Genomic DNA, 15,772 nt, shown 5'->3' with positions numbered 1-15,772 from the left:
TCAACAGAACTACTTCCTCCGTCCGGAATTATTTGAGGAGGTATAGATACATCTATTTCAGCGTAAGCAATTCCGGACGGAGGTAGTAGCATCCAGCAAACAAATACGCAATTAGACGCGCCTGTTTATACTCTTATAACTGAAAAAACAGTGTTACATCTCACATCCTCTTGTTCTGGACCCATTTCAGCGATTGTGACACACTAGCCAGCATTCATCCACGTAAACAAAAACTACAAAATCGCAATTGGGGACCTTTCACTCGATATGCTACCATCAACACGTCTAGTCTTAAGCATTCAAGAAATTTCAAAACCTTACACAAAGGTTGCCCTCCAATGCTCTCGAAGCTATACATGATACAGGTGCTTAAATTGTTCAACCATAACTTTGCACTCGCTCAGCCGCCGAGGCGAAGTGGATCGCCTCCAAGAATTTTCGCAAGCACCTTATGTTCCTGACGAAGCAAAAAAATGATTATTTTTACATGAGCGCCCATCTAAGTAAAGATACTGTTACATGCTCATAGTATACAAACGACATATAAAGAGAAAAATGGAACTAAAAGCCTGGTTGATGTGGGCAACCGAGAACTGCTGGGCAGACATCTAGAGCTTGTAAATCACCAAATGCTAACCCCTCTGTTCACTATTATAAGATGTTCGAACTTTTTTCTAAATCGGGTGTATGTAGACAAGTTTTAGTGTGTTTGTTCACTCATTCAATCCGTATGTAGTCCATATATTGAAATACCCAAAACATCTTATAATAGTGGACGGAGAGAGTATATATCTAATTACCTTCACACATGCGAGACTGACTTCATACTATTTTTTTCTCCTTTTATGACAACTACTTGATAAAAGCCATACTCGACGAGTACCTTATTGCTCTACAATGTTCTCTCCCGTAGTAACATCAACATAAGTCTTAAGTTCAAACACACGAACTTGTAGTGGCGTAGAAAATATGAAGATTTTCATAGGGAAGTTAGTTATGCTTTTCCCGGTTGGTTCTAATTTGGAACATTCTTTTTATGCAAACACTATGGATGTGTTGGGGTGTTAAAAGATGGTATCGGAGCACATGTTGACCGCAAGACATGACCTTAGCGCATGGAATACGAAAAGCCATAGGAATCAAAAACTATTTTGATTCATAAGCTGGATGACCTTGTCAAAGTGACCCATAAGCCGGCAAACCGCCTCGCGGTATGCTATCATCCGTGGATCTCTTGCTTCAAAGTTCTTCGTAACCTAGGGAATCACCATGCACCTCCAGCCTACGGATGCCCATGGAGATGGCCAAATGCAAAACATGGAGGAGGGTCACGTATTCGACCACGTTGTTGAAGTCAGTTGAAGAGGATCTGTAACACATAGCGTATCTGGTCTAATGTTGGAGACATTGGGACGACGCCGGTGGTGCAAAAATTACCAATTTTATGACTGATTTAATCCAGAATAAATCATGATAATGACATATGCAATATTTAATCTTGTATTGATATTTAACCATGTAAGCACATACTAACCATACATCAGATATATCTACGTAAAGAACAGGTACGGCCAACATAGGAATAAACAGGAGAGGGAGGGATGAACGTATTATACCCTCCAGTTGGCCAGGTCAGTCGTGGCGGTGGCAACATGCTCGGTAGCCTTCTTCTTTCTGGCTTCGAAGTTCTGACACATGTCAAAGTTGGAGAGGTCGGGGACATAGTCGAAGTAGAGAACGAAGACGAACAGCAGCGAGCAGTCGCGTCAGAGACGCTCCCCAAGAACCTAATTGCCCTTCTCCTGGTGCAGGATCGCAAAGGGCGGGGTTCCAAAGGCCTGCTCTTTCGTACAATCGTGCACACGGTTGACGGGATGGGATCGCCGAAAGCAGCCGCAGCGAGCAAAATGACAGTGGGTTGTGCGCGAGGAGGTAGAGCAGATGCGATCTACTCCCTCCGTTCCAAAATAGATGACTCAACTTTGTATTAAAGTTAGTACGAAGTTGAGTCATCTATTTTGGAACGGAGGGAGTAGGTGACAACTAGAGTTCCGACGCCTCCTATATATAGGCGGTCGTGGTAGGGAGACGTGGGGCTAGAGTCGCTGGACCTACTCCCGAGTCAGCAACAACCCACGGTCCGACGTCTTAGATTCATAGCAAGTCCGAGAATGACTCGTAATTAACTAGTAATTAATTATTCGTTCCTGACCGGCAAAAATTAAGCGCACACATGACATTAGTTTGAGCTCGGCTCGGCTCGTTCACGACATCTGCTCGGGCGTGGTGAGGCGGGCGGCGGAGGAGCAACGCGGGAAGCATTCCTCTTCTCAAGCTCCAATAGCATGTAGAAGAGAATCCCTTATAAAGAGGTCACAACACTCCTCCACTCATGTGGGACTAAACTCACCTCATGAGTAGAGGGGTGTGGAGAGCCCCTTATAAGGGATATTCTTCTGCATGCTATTGGAGCTTCAGATGAGAAGGGGTTCCTGCGCGCTCCTCCGCCGCTGTCAGCCTCGCCACGCCTCGCATGCATGCGCGTCGGGTTTTGTGAATGAGACAAGCCAAGTTCAGACCTATGTCATGGTGCGCTTAATTTTTGCCATCAGGAACGGATAATTAATTGGCAATTAATTATGATTCACTAATGACGCGCTACAAATCCGAGGCGTCAAATCATGGGTTGTTGCCGACTTGGGCGTTGGTCCAGCCCCACGTCTTCCTACCACGACCGCCTATATATTGGAGGCGTCGACAACCCTAGCCATCACCCAGATCGGATCGCATCTGCTCTACCTCATCAAGCACAACCCACAGTTGTTTCGTTTGCTGCTGCTGCTTTCGGCGATCCTATCCCGTCAACCGGGTGCATAGCTATACAAGAGAGAGTAGGCCTCTGGAACCAGTCATTTGCCATCCTCCGCCGGGAGAAGGGCGATTAGGTTTTTGGGAAGCGTCTCCGGCAAGATTGATCCCTGTTATTTGTCTTCGTCCTATACTTCCACTATGTCATCAACCTCTCCGACTTCGACTTGGGCGAGAACTCTAAAGCCGCAAAGAAGAATGTTGCCAAGGATGCCGCCGCCGCGGCAGCTTTTGACCTTGCCAACTGGAGGTATAATCCGTTCATCCCTCTGATATTTACTTATATGTTGGTTGCACTTGTTGTTTACCTAGATGCATTTGTTGTATTCTTAGAACGCGCTTACATCATTAAATATCATGACGAGATTAATACCGCATGTCATTAGCATGATTTATTTCTAGATTAATTTAATCAAAAAATTGCTAACTTCTCCAACAATCCAAAAACCAAAGGTTTGTAGGCAATTGTCCATTCATGGCTTTACTGCAACAATGAAACCAAACCGGATTACGAGTACACATTTTAAGCATGGGCAGACCAAAACTACCTTGTGCCTCACAACGATTAACGTCTTCTGGGTCGTTGACTTCTCTGATGAAGCTGGCCTCGGGCAACTTGGAAATCTCCTCACCATCGCGTGCCTCTTAGGCTTAGAAAATCTGCGCGGGGTTTGCTTTACTGGTTGGAATCTAGGTTAGCTATTTAGGGTGTGTGCAGTGAGTTCCATTGGGGTTCCGAGCATGTCGGATGATTGCCACGTGAAAATTTCCTAGCTCTCACGAAGGAACTCGCAGAGCGCGCTTTCTTATTTCGGATCCAGGTCGGCCCCGACCTCGTCATGCTAACAAAAGACGGCGCGCTCAGCTCGGCCTCAAACCAAAAGCTGGCAAGTCCATGGACCAGGTCAAGGGCGGTGCTTCAAGTCACTGGAAGTCGGCCCACTAGGCCGCACCGAGACCTCCTAGGTCGCTACACAACCCCGATCATCAATCCGGCCCATGGGCCCCCTATAAGGAAACAACATCCTTAGCATGCAAGACAAGCTCGGAACTCTGTGAGGACTCTCCAACCACCTTAGCCGACTAGGATTCATGTAACCATAGGCCTCAACATCCTTTATAAGCCGAGGTCGGGCTAGTCTTTAGGGCACCTTATCATCTTCCCTTGGTATACCTAAGATCCTTAGATCAACCTTGTACTATGTACAGTGTACACCCCATCAAATCAATACAAGAGCAAGAGTAGGGTTTACCTCCAAAGGGGAGGGCTCAACCCCGGGTAATTTCACTCGTTTCTCCATTGAGCTTTCTGGCTAGTCACAGCAGCCTACCGAGGGATCTACCGAATTTCACACCGACAAAGGGCATAGTGTTGTGGAGCGCCTACCATGCCAAGGGGTGCTACGTCATGTGTCTCACGGACAAAAACTTCAAGAACCTTCCTGTAGGGGATGTTGTTGACAAGCTCATCGCCGAGTGGAAGGTTGTGCCCAAGGACGCCAAGACCGATGACAATGGCGTCACTGAGACTGAGCTCTTCCACGGTGAATACAATACACTGAAGCACAAATTGCTCAAGGACCCCCTCGTGCATATGGTAGACCTCGACTCGAAGTCAGAGGCCACCATCAAGGCCAAGGAATAAACCACTGGCTGATGTGGCTAGAGGTACCAATTTTTATTTTTGCTATGTTGTTTTGTGAAGGGGAACCTTGGCGCAGTGGTAAAGCTGTTGCCTTCTGACCATGAGGTCACGGGTTCCAAGTCCTGGAAACAGCCTCTTACAGAAATGTAGGGAAAGGCTGCGTACAATAGACCCAAAGTGGTCGGACCCTTCCCCAGACCCTGCGCAAGCGGGAGCTACATGCACCGGGCTGCCCTTTATGTTGTTTTGTGATATATATTTTACACTACCTTGGGATGTTACAGTAAGACGGCCTTGTTCAGTAATCAATAATATGTTTTGGTTCTTGGTATTGCTTATGTTGCAGTAATCAGTAATATGTGTTGGTTTGGGGGCTTGGTATTGCTTATGTTGCTTGGTGACAGGTGAAATTTTTGTGAGGCATGCGTCATTTGCTACATCCAAATTAATTTTACTATATCATTTGAACATGTCAGTTGTCAGATGTTAATTTCTATTAGTTGAAATACATTTTGGTGTTTCTCTTTTAGAGAAGGAAGTAGATGGACACTTTTACTAACAATTCAAAACAGTGCAAACAAATTGAGGAACGTGTCAACAGCTTCCTCAGTGGGCCATCTGTGGTTATAGGGCCAAATAGTGCCAACTCCTAAGATGAAATATATAGACACGGACTAGCCATGACCCGATTTGGTCTCCACTACGCTCCGCCACTGGGAGTGTGGGTAATATTCTTTTGATATTCCAGAACAGCGAGCTTTCTTTTGTGAGAAAAAGTAGCTGCTATTGAAACAACAACAGAAGACTTACTCCCTCACTCTAGCACTGTGAATGCTAAACATCTGTGATCAGCATAAGCAATAAAGAATGGAGAAGACCAATAACAACAAAAGACCGCAATTCTCGGTAAGTGTTACCTTTGATTTGATAGCTGCCCACTAAGATAAACAGAGCTCATATTGTGGCTAAATATCCAAATCATCATCGGGGTCTTCATCCGAGTCAGGTCGCTCATCATCAGAATCACGAAGGTAATGAATTTCACCCTTCGGGTTTGCAGATTTAAGAGCTTCTGTTTCATCCATGAGAGCTGCCGTAGTTAAATTGGGATCTTGATGAGCCTCCGGGAGAGATCGCCGTCCATCGTATATACGGATTGGCTCGCCCTTTCCTGAAATTAAGGTAAGAGCAAGCGGCAATCAGTTACTGATTCTTCGTCAATTCAGCTCAGGTAGCCAAATGTGACATATAAAACTTAGGACAGACACTAACTATTGGTCAATAACTCCATTTTATGAGTACCTTGATGTTCGAAAGGAAGAACAACATTTGCCCTGTCACTGCGCTCCTTTTCTGACAACTCAAGATTGAACTGAACCTGTTTGCCAACATATCACAATTCATAACCAATATTTTTTACAGAAACCAAACCAAGTAATAAGGCAAATATGCTAATATTATTCAAATAGAGGTTGGGATGTATGAACAAACCTTAGGTAGTAGACTTTGGTTCACTTCCATACTTACAGAAGTAGCAGAAATAAATTTTACATCATATCCCTCGACACATAACTCCTCATACTGCATAGGTAGGGATAGTTTCAATCAAATATTATTCACAGTGTGATATATTTAGAATAACTTGAAGTTTTGCCCACCAAATGACCAAGAGCTTTACCAGATGCTTCACCCGTCCATTCCTTCGTTTCAGGCGCACATGGAACTTTGCTTTCGAATAGTTATGCTCAAGGAAAGACATGTCCCCCCTACGTTCTTCTCCATATACAGAATCTACAACTTCTGGCTCTACACAAGCAACCATGGTAGAAAGACATTCAAAAGCTCGGGAAAACTTGGTTTCATGGAGATCTGAATGCATTAGCCAGAAGATCGACGATATCTGATCTGAAATACAGAGGATAGTACACATTAATACTGTAAGCATCACATGAAGAATGGTACATCAACCTTTTAGACCATATGAATGCTTCATATTGATAGTACAGTCCATTTAATTGGTGTGTTGCTCAAAATATCCTCAAGTGTGGTCCTTTAGTTGATGTGCAATTGTGCAGCGTATATCCGTGTAGAACAAGATATATACAGCATGCATTTTGTACAATATATGCTGCATCATTAATGTAAATGCTGAATTTCAATTGCATCTACATTTTACCATGAGCACAAATGGGAAATATAAAAGAAGAAATAATACCATGGCTTCGAAGATTACTAAGAAGGCCTGAAATTGATTGCACTGAAGCATGCCTTAACATAGAGCTGATCTGAAATATCATGAAGGACTTTGCTGTTAAACATCAAAGAATTTAAATAATATTGTAGAAGTGTGATGAACTTTTTTCGATCACAAAGAATGCAAAGACAGGTTTGCTTTACACAATATAAACAGTGTCAAGTTATAATCGTAAAATGCAAATGGTAGAATACTTGTAGGTGACATGTTGGTGTTATCCAGATGGGGGTAAAGTGAGATATTGGTTTGATACCTTTGATTGATTGTTCCAGATGACCCAAAGCTACTGAAGTTCAATACAGAAACTGCTAACTAAAAGATTAAGGTGTACTGTTCAATTTTCGCACGAACTTCCGGAATTCGCATTTTAATGCAGCCAGTTCCATAAGCATCAAGAATACTAAATTATAGCAGAAGAACATATGTATGGTAATATGTGGTGCAAAGTATGCCAGAGTTGCAATTAACACAACACAACCCAGTTTCATCTTTAGGGAAAACATACTTGGTACTGTATTAAAATCTGCCCTAAGTAAGCTTTCCATAGAAGAAAAAAAGTTTCCATCAAGATACATACTGAATCAACAGCAACAGAAAAATAGGTCTTGCCTTCTCCTTCAAACCCTGATATGCAAGGCATACAGTGTGGCATTAGCTTCATGATCATAAATAAGGAAATTAACAAGTCAAAAAGGTTATATGGTGGATTTTACCTCTTCCAAGATCAATTATGGAGCACGACAACTTATCAACATCCTTCACACTTCTGAAAGTTGTTATGGTGTCTTTGTTTGTTGAGCACGGTGTTCCACTGTTCTCTTGTTGCTGCTGACTTCGAATATTTTGCTTCCACCCCAGTGGGTCTGAGTAGCAATCCAATATCCGAACACTGTTGGAACAATGCAAAAATTCTAAAACAGGGTATTGCACATTCATGTAAATTCTACCATCATGAACATTTAAACTATGACCTGCATTGCGCCAACTTTGGCCTACATTAAGGAGATGCTATGTGAGGTTCACAGTAGAACATTTTAACAGAAAATAATCTCTGATTTCACAGTCTAGCTCACACTTTAAAATGTCAACTCTACAAATTGTCTGTTATGCTAAAGCTCTGAATATCTTTTCCATTTTAAATTACTCTGCAAAGTCTTACCATCGACTCAGTGCATTTGAATCAAGGCCGTGCCGAAGCATGATATCCAGGTAAACTTCCGGGCTCCGATCGAACGCCACAACCACAAGTCCCCTGCACCACCACAATTTGCCAGCCAAACCAGCAGCTCGCGTCATTATCCAGACGAGGCCAAGCTAAAGCAGCATACCACAGAGGATCCCAGCAGTACCTGGCCTGTGCCTTCCCCGCGGCCGCGTTGGAGGCGACGGCGGCGGCGACGTGGAGCATGGCGCGCGCCGCGAGCGGGCAGCACTGGAGGGAGCCCTCCACGGCCAGCGCCGGCGCGTGCTCGCCGTCGAGGCGGCCGTCCCGGAGGCACCTCACCGCCGCGTCCGCCATCTCAGCTCCCCGTCGTAGTCGTCGTCGTCGCCGGCGGCGCTTCCCGACTCAAAACCTTAAAACCCTAGCGCGAGGGGATGGAGCTTTTGCAGAAGGGCCCCTCCCTCCTCGCGCCTCTTCGCGGAACAGCCCTCTAGCTCGGACTTCGCAGAGCTCCCGGAAGCCAGGAGCGGTACGGGCCCGCCTGTCAGGGAGACTCGGAGTGCCTTCCCTTTTCCATGTCGGATACGTTTGACTACTCCTCCCTGTTCTTAAGCCCAGCTTCTCCTGTTCCTCTGCTCGTTTCCTGCGCGGCGGCGGCGGCGAGAGGAGGGAAGAAGAGGAGAGCGGGGAAGATGCAGGCGTGCGCTAGGGCGGCGGGGGAGGGGCTCCCGCTGGTTCGTGCCCCCGCCAGGCAGCCGCTGGCTCAGAGGTACAGTATCTCTCTTCGTCTCTGCGGTTCCTGTCCGTTTGCCCCCCCCCCCCCCCCCCCCCCCCTAATTGATGCCCCCGCTTGCCAAGAAATTTGCTAGACAGCTTGTTGTTCCCATGGTACTGAGTTCGTATTTCTACTTGCAGTTGTATCTCTGCAACCAAATAATTCATTTGAATTTAACATGATTGCTGGGACTTGCTATATAAATTATCTGTTGTTCTGCAAGCTATTTTTTTTAGCTTATTATATACTTGCGATAGTAGTATATTGTCTGTTATTCACTGAAATCCCTTTTATTTAGCACACTGTTAATTTGATTGAGCTGTTATGGAATCCTCATAAGGGCAAGTACTTGCTCATAATTGTCTTTTTTCAGCGCATTGGCAACATAAATTGTCTGTTGCTATTTTCGTTTGGCATTTGCTGCTGCTTACTGAAGTTCCTTTTCTGGAGCACATGAAAAATATTTGTTTTAATTTCATTGAGGTTTTGTGAAATCCTCATTCGGGTTAATAGCACTAACGCACTTTTTTCCAGCTTTGTTAAGGTCAGCAGACTACCTTCTTTGCATGAGACAAATCGTGTAGTCTCCTGCTCGGCGAGGGTGTCAGAAAATATTTCACACAAAATAGAAGCCAGCACGGATCATATTCTTCCAGCATCGCAAGATCATGTCGTGAAAGCAATTGAAGCAATTAATGGGGGACAAGTGATCGCGGTGCCCACCGATACAATATACGGGTTTGCTTGTGATGCATGGTTAGTGCTATCTTAATTTCTCTTTGCGCTAAGAAATTTAGTTTTTTTTTGCCTTCTTTTAAACGTCGTTTTCATATTGATTCCAAATTAGAACTTGCCGCAGTGGTGCAGTGTGGTTGTATAGCACAGAAAATCCGAAATTGCTTTCAGTAATTACTCCTGAATCAAGTTATGATAGAGAACTAAGCGATAGCTTAGTGGTAGGGGCACTGTTCTGTGCTCCAAGCCAGCCAGGTTCGATCCCTGAGGGGAACGGATATCAACTGTGTTTCTCGTCTCCTCCTATAAAAATATGCCGAGGGGCTCCTCCCCCTCTGGTCTCGTTTAAATCAAGTTATGATAAATCTGTAGTCTTGTACCCATATCTAAATTACGCATGTGATGCAAACATCCAGAATAAATTTCAGAAACCTTCATTAGTTACTTTTGAACCTTGCTTTCACCAAGACTTAGACTTCCATTGCATCCTTCTAAGCTAAGACTTCCATTTTGGAGTTTCTGTCACTGAATTTCAGTTGGTTGGGTTCATCCATGATTCACTCTAAAAATTCTCGTCATGACAGTTCTGCAGAAGCAGTCAATCGGATATATGAAATCAAAGGACGCATACATACACGCCCTTTGGCAATCTGCGTTGCTGATGTCCCAGAAATATCACGGTTTGCCGTAGTGGATCACTTGCCCCATGGTTTGCTTCATAGTCTTCTTCCTGGGCCTGTCACTGTTGTTTTAAAGCGAGGTGGGGATACTACACTACATTTCAGTTTTCTCAAGCTTCTTTGTTAAACTGCATGAGGTGCTGAATATATTCTTTATTCATTACATAGGTGAGAACAGTATACTGGAGAGATCTCTTAATCCTGGTCTGGACAGCATTGGAGTACGTGTGCCAAAATTGGATTTCATACGATCCATTGCTCGTGGTGCTGGAAGTGCACTTGCGCTTACAAGCGCCAACTTAAGTGGTCGTCCTAGTAGCGTCAGTGTCAAAGATTTCGGGGATCTGTGGCCACACTGTTCATATGTCTTTGATGGTGGTATACTTCCTTCTGGACGTGCTGGTTCAACAATTGTTGACCTAATAACACCAGGAGTCTACAGGATATTGAGAGATGGAAGGTAAGCTCAAGAATAGCAATATCAATTGTTAATAGCTTTTGTTAAATTATTCACATCCAATTGAGGATGGTATTGTCTTAAGTACAGTATCCAAATTGACTTGAATCGCTGACATGGATACAATTGTGCAGTTCGAGGGAGGAAACAATGGCTGTGCTGGGAAAATTTGGCTTTGTTGAAGCTTCATAGCAGCTGGTGCCTTCATACTCATTTCCTGTTTAATTAGGTTGTAGCAGAGTATGTATGATGTTCTTTGTGATTTTACTCTTGTGTCACTGTAACTTTTTGGTTGAAGCATTGGTTTATTTTCCTTGTAACAATATCCACGACAATGCCCTTACAGACTTGCAATCTGCTGTAACCTTCAGTTGGTACAGTTCATTCAGATATACGTAGTAGATTACAGTGGCACTCGTATGCAAGCTACAGGAAAGTGATCTTGATTGAGAACCTGAGATGGATTATGTGTAGACAGTGAGGGACATGTTCACTAATTCGTGTAACATATTGTAATGATGCGATGTTTTAACAATATAACAGCAGAGTTGATGTTATTTGTTTGGAACGCAACATGTACTTCATTGAAGTTTCTTAGCCATAGTGGTAGGTTGATTGGTTAGCACTTGGCATCTAGGGCGTTCCAGACAAGAGAATTGCTCTAATATTTTTTGGTAGCTTTTGCCATGGAGTAAGTATGTGATGATTTGTTTCAGAACAATAGTTGACTACTTTTCCAACAGAAGTTTGAGATATGCAGCTATGTGTACAGATCGACCAAAGCCCATTGCCTGTAGTATTTAGGCCAGTACTCTGCGCCGGCGCACCGGCCCAAATTTAGACCGGTCTGCTGCCGAGCGTTGGATCTGCAAACACGAAAGGACGAGATTGTCGCGACCAAGTCATCTTCTTCCTTCCGTGCACACGCGAACAGAAAATAGATCTCCACCGGTAAGCCTCTTCGGTCCTTGGCTGCTGCGCTGCAGCTTGCCAGGGCCACGCGCCGCCGCAGCTCGCCGGGGCCGCTCACCGCGTGCAGCTCCGTCGGGCCGGTCAAAAAAGGAAATATGTCCCTAGCTCCGTCGAGCCGGGTATGTCTCCCACCCCTGGTTGCAGCACCGCTGAGTGAGGGTTCCAGCATCGTCGCAGCCCACCGCCGTACATGCCACGCGCCCATCGCAGCACAGGTATGCAGCTCCGTCGCCGCTACTCGTCATTGTTGGCTAGCCGTTCTCCGTTGAAGCTTTTTCAGAAGCGCGTTGTAGCTTTTCTAGACGTTGGTTGCAGCTTTTTTCGTTGCCGGTTGTAGCAAAGTCGACCTCACCAGCTCCAGCAAAACGCCCCCGCTGATTGCAAACATGGCCGTATGGTGGTAGCATTTTGTGTCGCCAATTGTAGCAAAAGTGTACGCCGATAGTAGCAAAAATCCATCAACGGATGCAGCAAAAATCATCTCACCGCCATTATTGGTCGCAGCTCCACCGTGATGGATGTAGCAAAATCCATCGCCAGTAGTACCAAAATCCAACAACGGATGTAACAAAAAAAGCCAGCGCCGTAGTAGGTCGTAGCTCCACAGCTATGGATGTAGCAAATCCGGCGCCGGTAGTAGCAAACAATGGCAACGGTTGCAACAAAAAACTTGGCCACATCCAGCAAAGTTCTTCTTGCCGGTTGCCTCGCTTAGTTTGCTTCTCCTTCGCCGCCGTTGACGTGGGGTTGTAACTTTTCTGCACACGGTTCCAGCACCATGAGCGGTGGGTTGTAGCTTTCCTGTGCTCCTCGTCGTCCCGTAGAGCAGAGTTGCAACATCTCGCCGGCCGGTGGTAGCACTTCGTCGCCGGTGACAGAGCTTACAATTGCGAGAGGCATGGAGGGCGGTTGCGGTCTGTGAAGAAGCAGAGCTGCGACGGCTGGGGGTTGCAGAAAGAGGAAAGGAGAAGAGTAGTTTCGCGCGCAGACCCACCCATGTACACTTGGCTCGCGTGGGACGGTTGTTTTCGTGGGCGCATGCGCCGGCATACGAACCGGCGGAAAGTTCCGCCGGACTGCCGGCTCGAAACGTTTTCCTAGTATTTACTAGTGATTTCCTTGTGAAATATGTGAAATACATGTTGCATATGTTGGCTGCTCTCGTCCTGGTCTTATGGTTTTATATTAAGTTGTATATGCTAGTATATCTGGGTGTATAGTGAGTATGCTAGCACTACAATACACGGTTTATTGCAGGAAATAAAATTGATGGTTACATCGTATCACCTCATTTTAAACTGATTAAAGTGTTGAGAATGGTCACGGACAATTTCTCCTTTGCTACAAGAATGCTTTCCAACAACTACGGGCCTCTTTGATTCTCAGGATTCTCAAAACACAGGAATAGGAAAAATGTAGGAATACAGTGTCATGTCCTCTTGTACCCTATGGGATTTGGAGAAGTGCTTGATAGCACAAGAAAAATAAAGGAATTCTACAAAGAAGTTTGAGTGGATGAAAAGTTTCCTCCAAAATGTAGTATAAATGAATCCTATGGAAAAATCCTAAGGATTTCAATCCTACAAATCAAACGATCATCACAGGAAAAAATCCTAAGGATCCAAATTCTGTAAAAATCCTATGTTTTTTCTTTGTATCAAAGGAGCCCTGCGACGTCAGAATGACATTTTACCAATCTTGGCTGGGCCAAAATTGTAGTTTGTGAATACTGTAATAAAAGAAATTTATTCTACGGAACTACTAAGACTGGTCAATTTTACATTCAGCGCCGTATGTACAATCTTTAGGCGCTGGAGCTTGTAAGGCTGGGCTTGGATTCTGGTGCTTTTAGCTCATGTCAGCTTATGGTTTGTGTTATGAAACAAATTCCTTCTTTATTATCAGCCTGACTTTATTATGTCAATTGTAGACACCGTTTTTAGAAGCTTTTTCATGTGGTACACTCTAAAAGTTTCTTTTTGTGTTGCAGTTTATATATATATCTGTGCATTGGGTATCACCAGTCCGAAGATTCCAGCTCACAATGCCGTCAACGAACTGTTAATTGCATCACCTTTGTATACATGTTTGCTCATGCCCAAAAATAGGAGTCAAAACTTTGTATGTGCTATATCGGATTGGTTCAGATGTGTTTTGTCATCCAACGCGGTTCTGTATTGGCCTGCTCAGCGGTCCGGATGCACTTTTTTCCCTCAAACCGGGGACCACCGTAGCGGGGGGGGGGGGGGGGGGGGGGGCTTTGCGGGTATCCGAACCGCTGCCACGTCCGCTTCTGACTGCCCTGCGTCCACTAATAACCCATCCCTCGCCCGCGCACGCTTCCTGTCCAGAACAGTCAGCGTCGGTGCCACATTCATGCCCGGCCACAGCGGACGTGATCTCTCACAGCTGCCGACATTGAAACGGCGTGCCGGCCGAGAGACCGCCACCTGCGCCGCTTCCCAGTGCATGCGACTGCTCAGCATTGAAACGACACCCCGTAGGTCTGTCGCCCTACATTAATGATATGCGGTTGCCGAGAAACCTACTCCGGCATCACCCGCCCGTCCGTCTTTCGCCCACCATTAACCTCACCATCGTGGCCCATTGCCATCCGCCCGCTATGTACACTCTAGCCTTGGGCATAGCCGCAGTCATCCTCCTCCAGTCCCTTTCTCCTCCCTGCACCACGCTCGCCATGGCCTCCTCGCGCACCAAAGCCCTCTACAACATTCTCTCGTCGGAGCAGAAGAAGGAGATGGCCACCATCGATGACGGCTGGCAGGTGATACATCCATTTTATATCATGTTTTCCTACTGTTATTTATAATGTTTTTATGAAGAATAATGCTTTTTGGAGTATTTCTAATGTCTTTTCTCTCATAATATGCAAAGTTTACACAAAGAGGGAGAATGCCGGCACCTGGAATTCTAGACCTGAAAAAGCTACGTCAGAGTTACCTATTCTGCACATCTCCAAATGAGCTAAAAATTTACAAAGAATTGTTTTGCAATATATAAAAAAAATACTGGAGCAAATAACTACCGGAAGAGGCCCACCAGGCGGGCACAACCCACCTGGGCGCGCCAGGCCCCCCAAGCGCGCCCTAGTGGGTTGTGCTCTCCTCGGCCCACCTCCGGTGTCCATCTTCTGGTATATAGGTCATTTTGACCTAGAAAAAATCAGGAGAGGACTTTCGGGACAAAGTGTCGCCGTCTCGAGGCGGAACTTGAGAAGGAGCACTCTTGCCCTCCGGCGGAGAGATTCCGTCGGGGGAACTTCCCTCTCGAAGGGGAAAATCATCGTCATCATCATCACCAACAACCCTCTCATCTTTGGGAGGGCCATCTCCATCGACATCTTCAACAACACCATCTTCTCTCAAGCCCTAGTTCATCTCTTGTGTTCAATCTTTGTACCAAAACTTTAGATTGGTACTTGTGGGTGACTAGTAGTGTTGATTACATCTTGTAGTTGATTACTATATGGTTTATTTGGTGGAAGATCATATGTTCAGATCCATTATGCTATTTAATACCCCTCTGATTTTGAGCATGATTATCATTTGTAAGTAGTTACTTTTGTTCTTGAGGTCAAGGGAGAAGTCATGTTGCAAGTAATCATGTGAACTTAATATGTGTTCGATATTTCGATGATATGTATGTTGTGATTCCCTTAGTGGTGTCATGTGAACGTCGACTACATGGCACTTCATCATATTTGGGCCTAAGGGAATGCATTGTGGAGTTGTTATTAGATGATGGGTTGCTAGAGTGACAGAAGCTTAAACCCTAGTTTATGCGCTACTTCGTAAGGGACCGATTTGGATCCAAAAGTTTAATGCTATGGTTAGATTTTATCTTAATACTTTTCGTAGTTGCAGATGCTTGCGAGGGGGTTAATCATAAGTAGGAGGTTTGTTCAAGTAAGAACAACACCTAAGCACCAGTCCACCCACATATCAAATTATCAAAATAGCGAATACGAATCAAACCAACATGATGAAAGTGACTAGATGAAATTCCCGTGTACCCTCAAGAACGCTTTGCTTATCATAAGAGACTGTTTTGGCCTATCATTTGCCACAAAAAGATTGGGCTACCTTGCTACACTTTATTTACCGTTACTGTTACTTGCTCGTTACAAACTATCTTGCTATCAAACTATCTGTTATCGACAATTTCAGTGCTTGCAGAGAATACCTTGCTGGAAATCACTTGTCA

General features: G+C 45.0%; 2 protein-coding genes across 2 annotated transcripts; one reads left to right on the top strand and one right to left on the bottom strand.

Moving 5' to 3' along the window:
- Nucleotides 1-111: 111 nt before the first annotated feature.
- Nucleotides 112-8,415, bottom strand: LOC125552581 (elongator complex protein 5). The gene is made up of 10 exons (XM_048716184.1): nucleotides 8,117-8,415; nucleotides 7,927-8,019; nucleotides 7,481-7,656; nucleotides 7,345-7,391; nucleotides 6,729-6,798; nucleotides 6,192-6,418; nucleotides 6,005-6,094; nucleotides 5,816-5,891; nucleotides 5,431-5,684; nucleotides 112-457 (listed from the first exon to the last, which is right to left on the bottom strand). Exons 1-9 carry the CDS (start codon nucleotides 8,284-8,286, stop codon nucleotides 5,479-5,481), a joined length of 1,155 nt encoding a protein of 384 aa, XP_048572141.1. The 5' UTR covers nucleotides 8,287-8,415; the 3' UTR covers nucleotides 112-457; nucleotides 5,431-5,478.
- On the top strand, nucleotides 8,368-11,149 carry LOC125552582 (threonylcarbamoyl-AMP synthase). The gene is made up of 5 exons (XM_048716185.1): nucleotides 8,368-8,698; nucleotides 9,239-9,460; nucleotides 10,024-10,199; nucleotides 10,288-10,579; nucleotides 10,711-11,149. The coding sequence occupies exons 1-5, from the start codon at nucleotides 8,505-8,507 to the stop codon at nucleotides 10,766-10,768; spliced, it is 942 nt and encodes a 313-aa protein (XP_048572142.1). The 5' UTR covers nucleotides 8,368-8,504; the 3' UTR covers nucleotides 10,769-11,149.
- The last annotated feature ends 4,623 nt before the right edge of the window (nucleotides 11,150-15,772 follow it).

Source organism: Triticum urartu, chromosome 4, assembly GCF_003073215.2.
Source record: "Triticum urartu cultivar G1812 chromosome 4, Tu2.1, whole genome shotgun sequence".
In the NCBI taxonomy this organism is placed as follows: domain Eukaryota; kingdom Viridiplantae; phylum Streptophyta; class Magnoliopsida; order Poales; family Poaceae; genus Triticum; species Triticum urartu.
This window is presented reverse-complemented; position numbering and strand designations above follow the sequence as displayed.

What these genes read in the sequence shown, in the direction of transcription:
- LOC125552581 (XM_048716184.1), bottom strand. Translation starts at nt 8,286, where the DNA reads ATGGCGGACGCGGCGGTGAGGTGCCTCCGGGACGGCCGCCTCGACGGC. An exon ending in TTTCTGTTGCTGTTGATTCA is followed by an intron (nt 6,799 to 7,344) that starts GTATGTATCTTG and finishes ATGATATTTCAG; the next exon opens with ATCAGCTCTATGTTAAGGCA. An exon ending in TCTTCCTTTCGAACATCAAG is followed by an intron (nt 5,685 to 5,815) that starts GTACTCATAAAA and finishes CCTTAATTTCAG; the next exon opens with GAAAGGGCGAGCCAATCCGT.
- LOC125552582 (XM_048716185.1), top strand. Translation starts at nt 8,505, where the DNA reads ATGTCGGATACGTTTGACTACTCCTCCCTGTTCTTAAGCCCAGCTTCT. An exon ending in AGGCAGCCGCTGGCTCAGAG is followed by an intron (nt 8,699 to 9,238) that starts GTACAGTATCTC and finishes ACTTTTTTCCAG; the next exon opens with CTTTGTTAAGGTCAGCAGAC. An exon ending in CACTGTTGTTTTAAAGCGAG is followed by an intron (nt 10,200 to 10,287) that starts GTGGGGATACTA and finishes TTCATTACATAG; the next exon opens with GTGAGAACAGTATACTGGAG.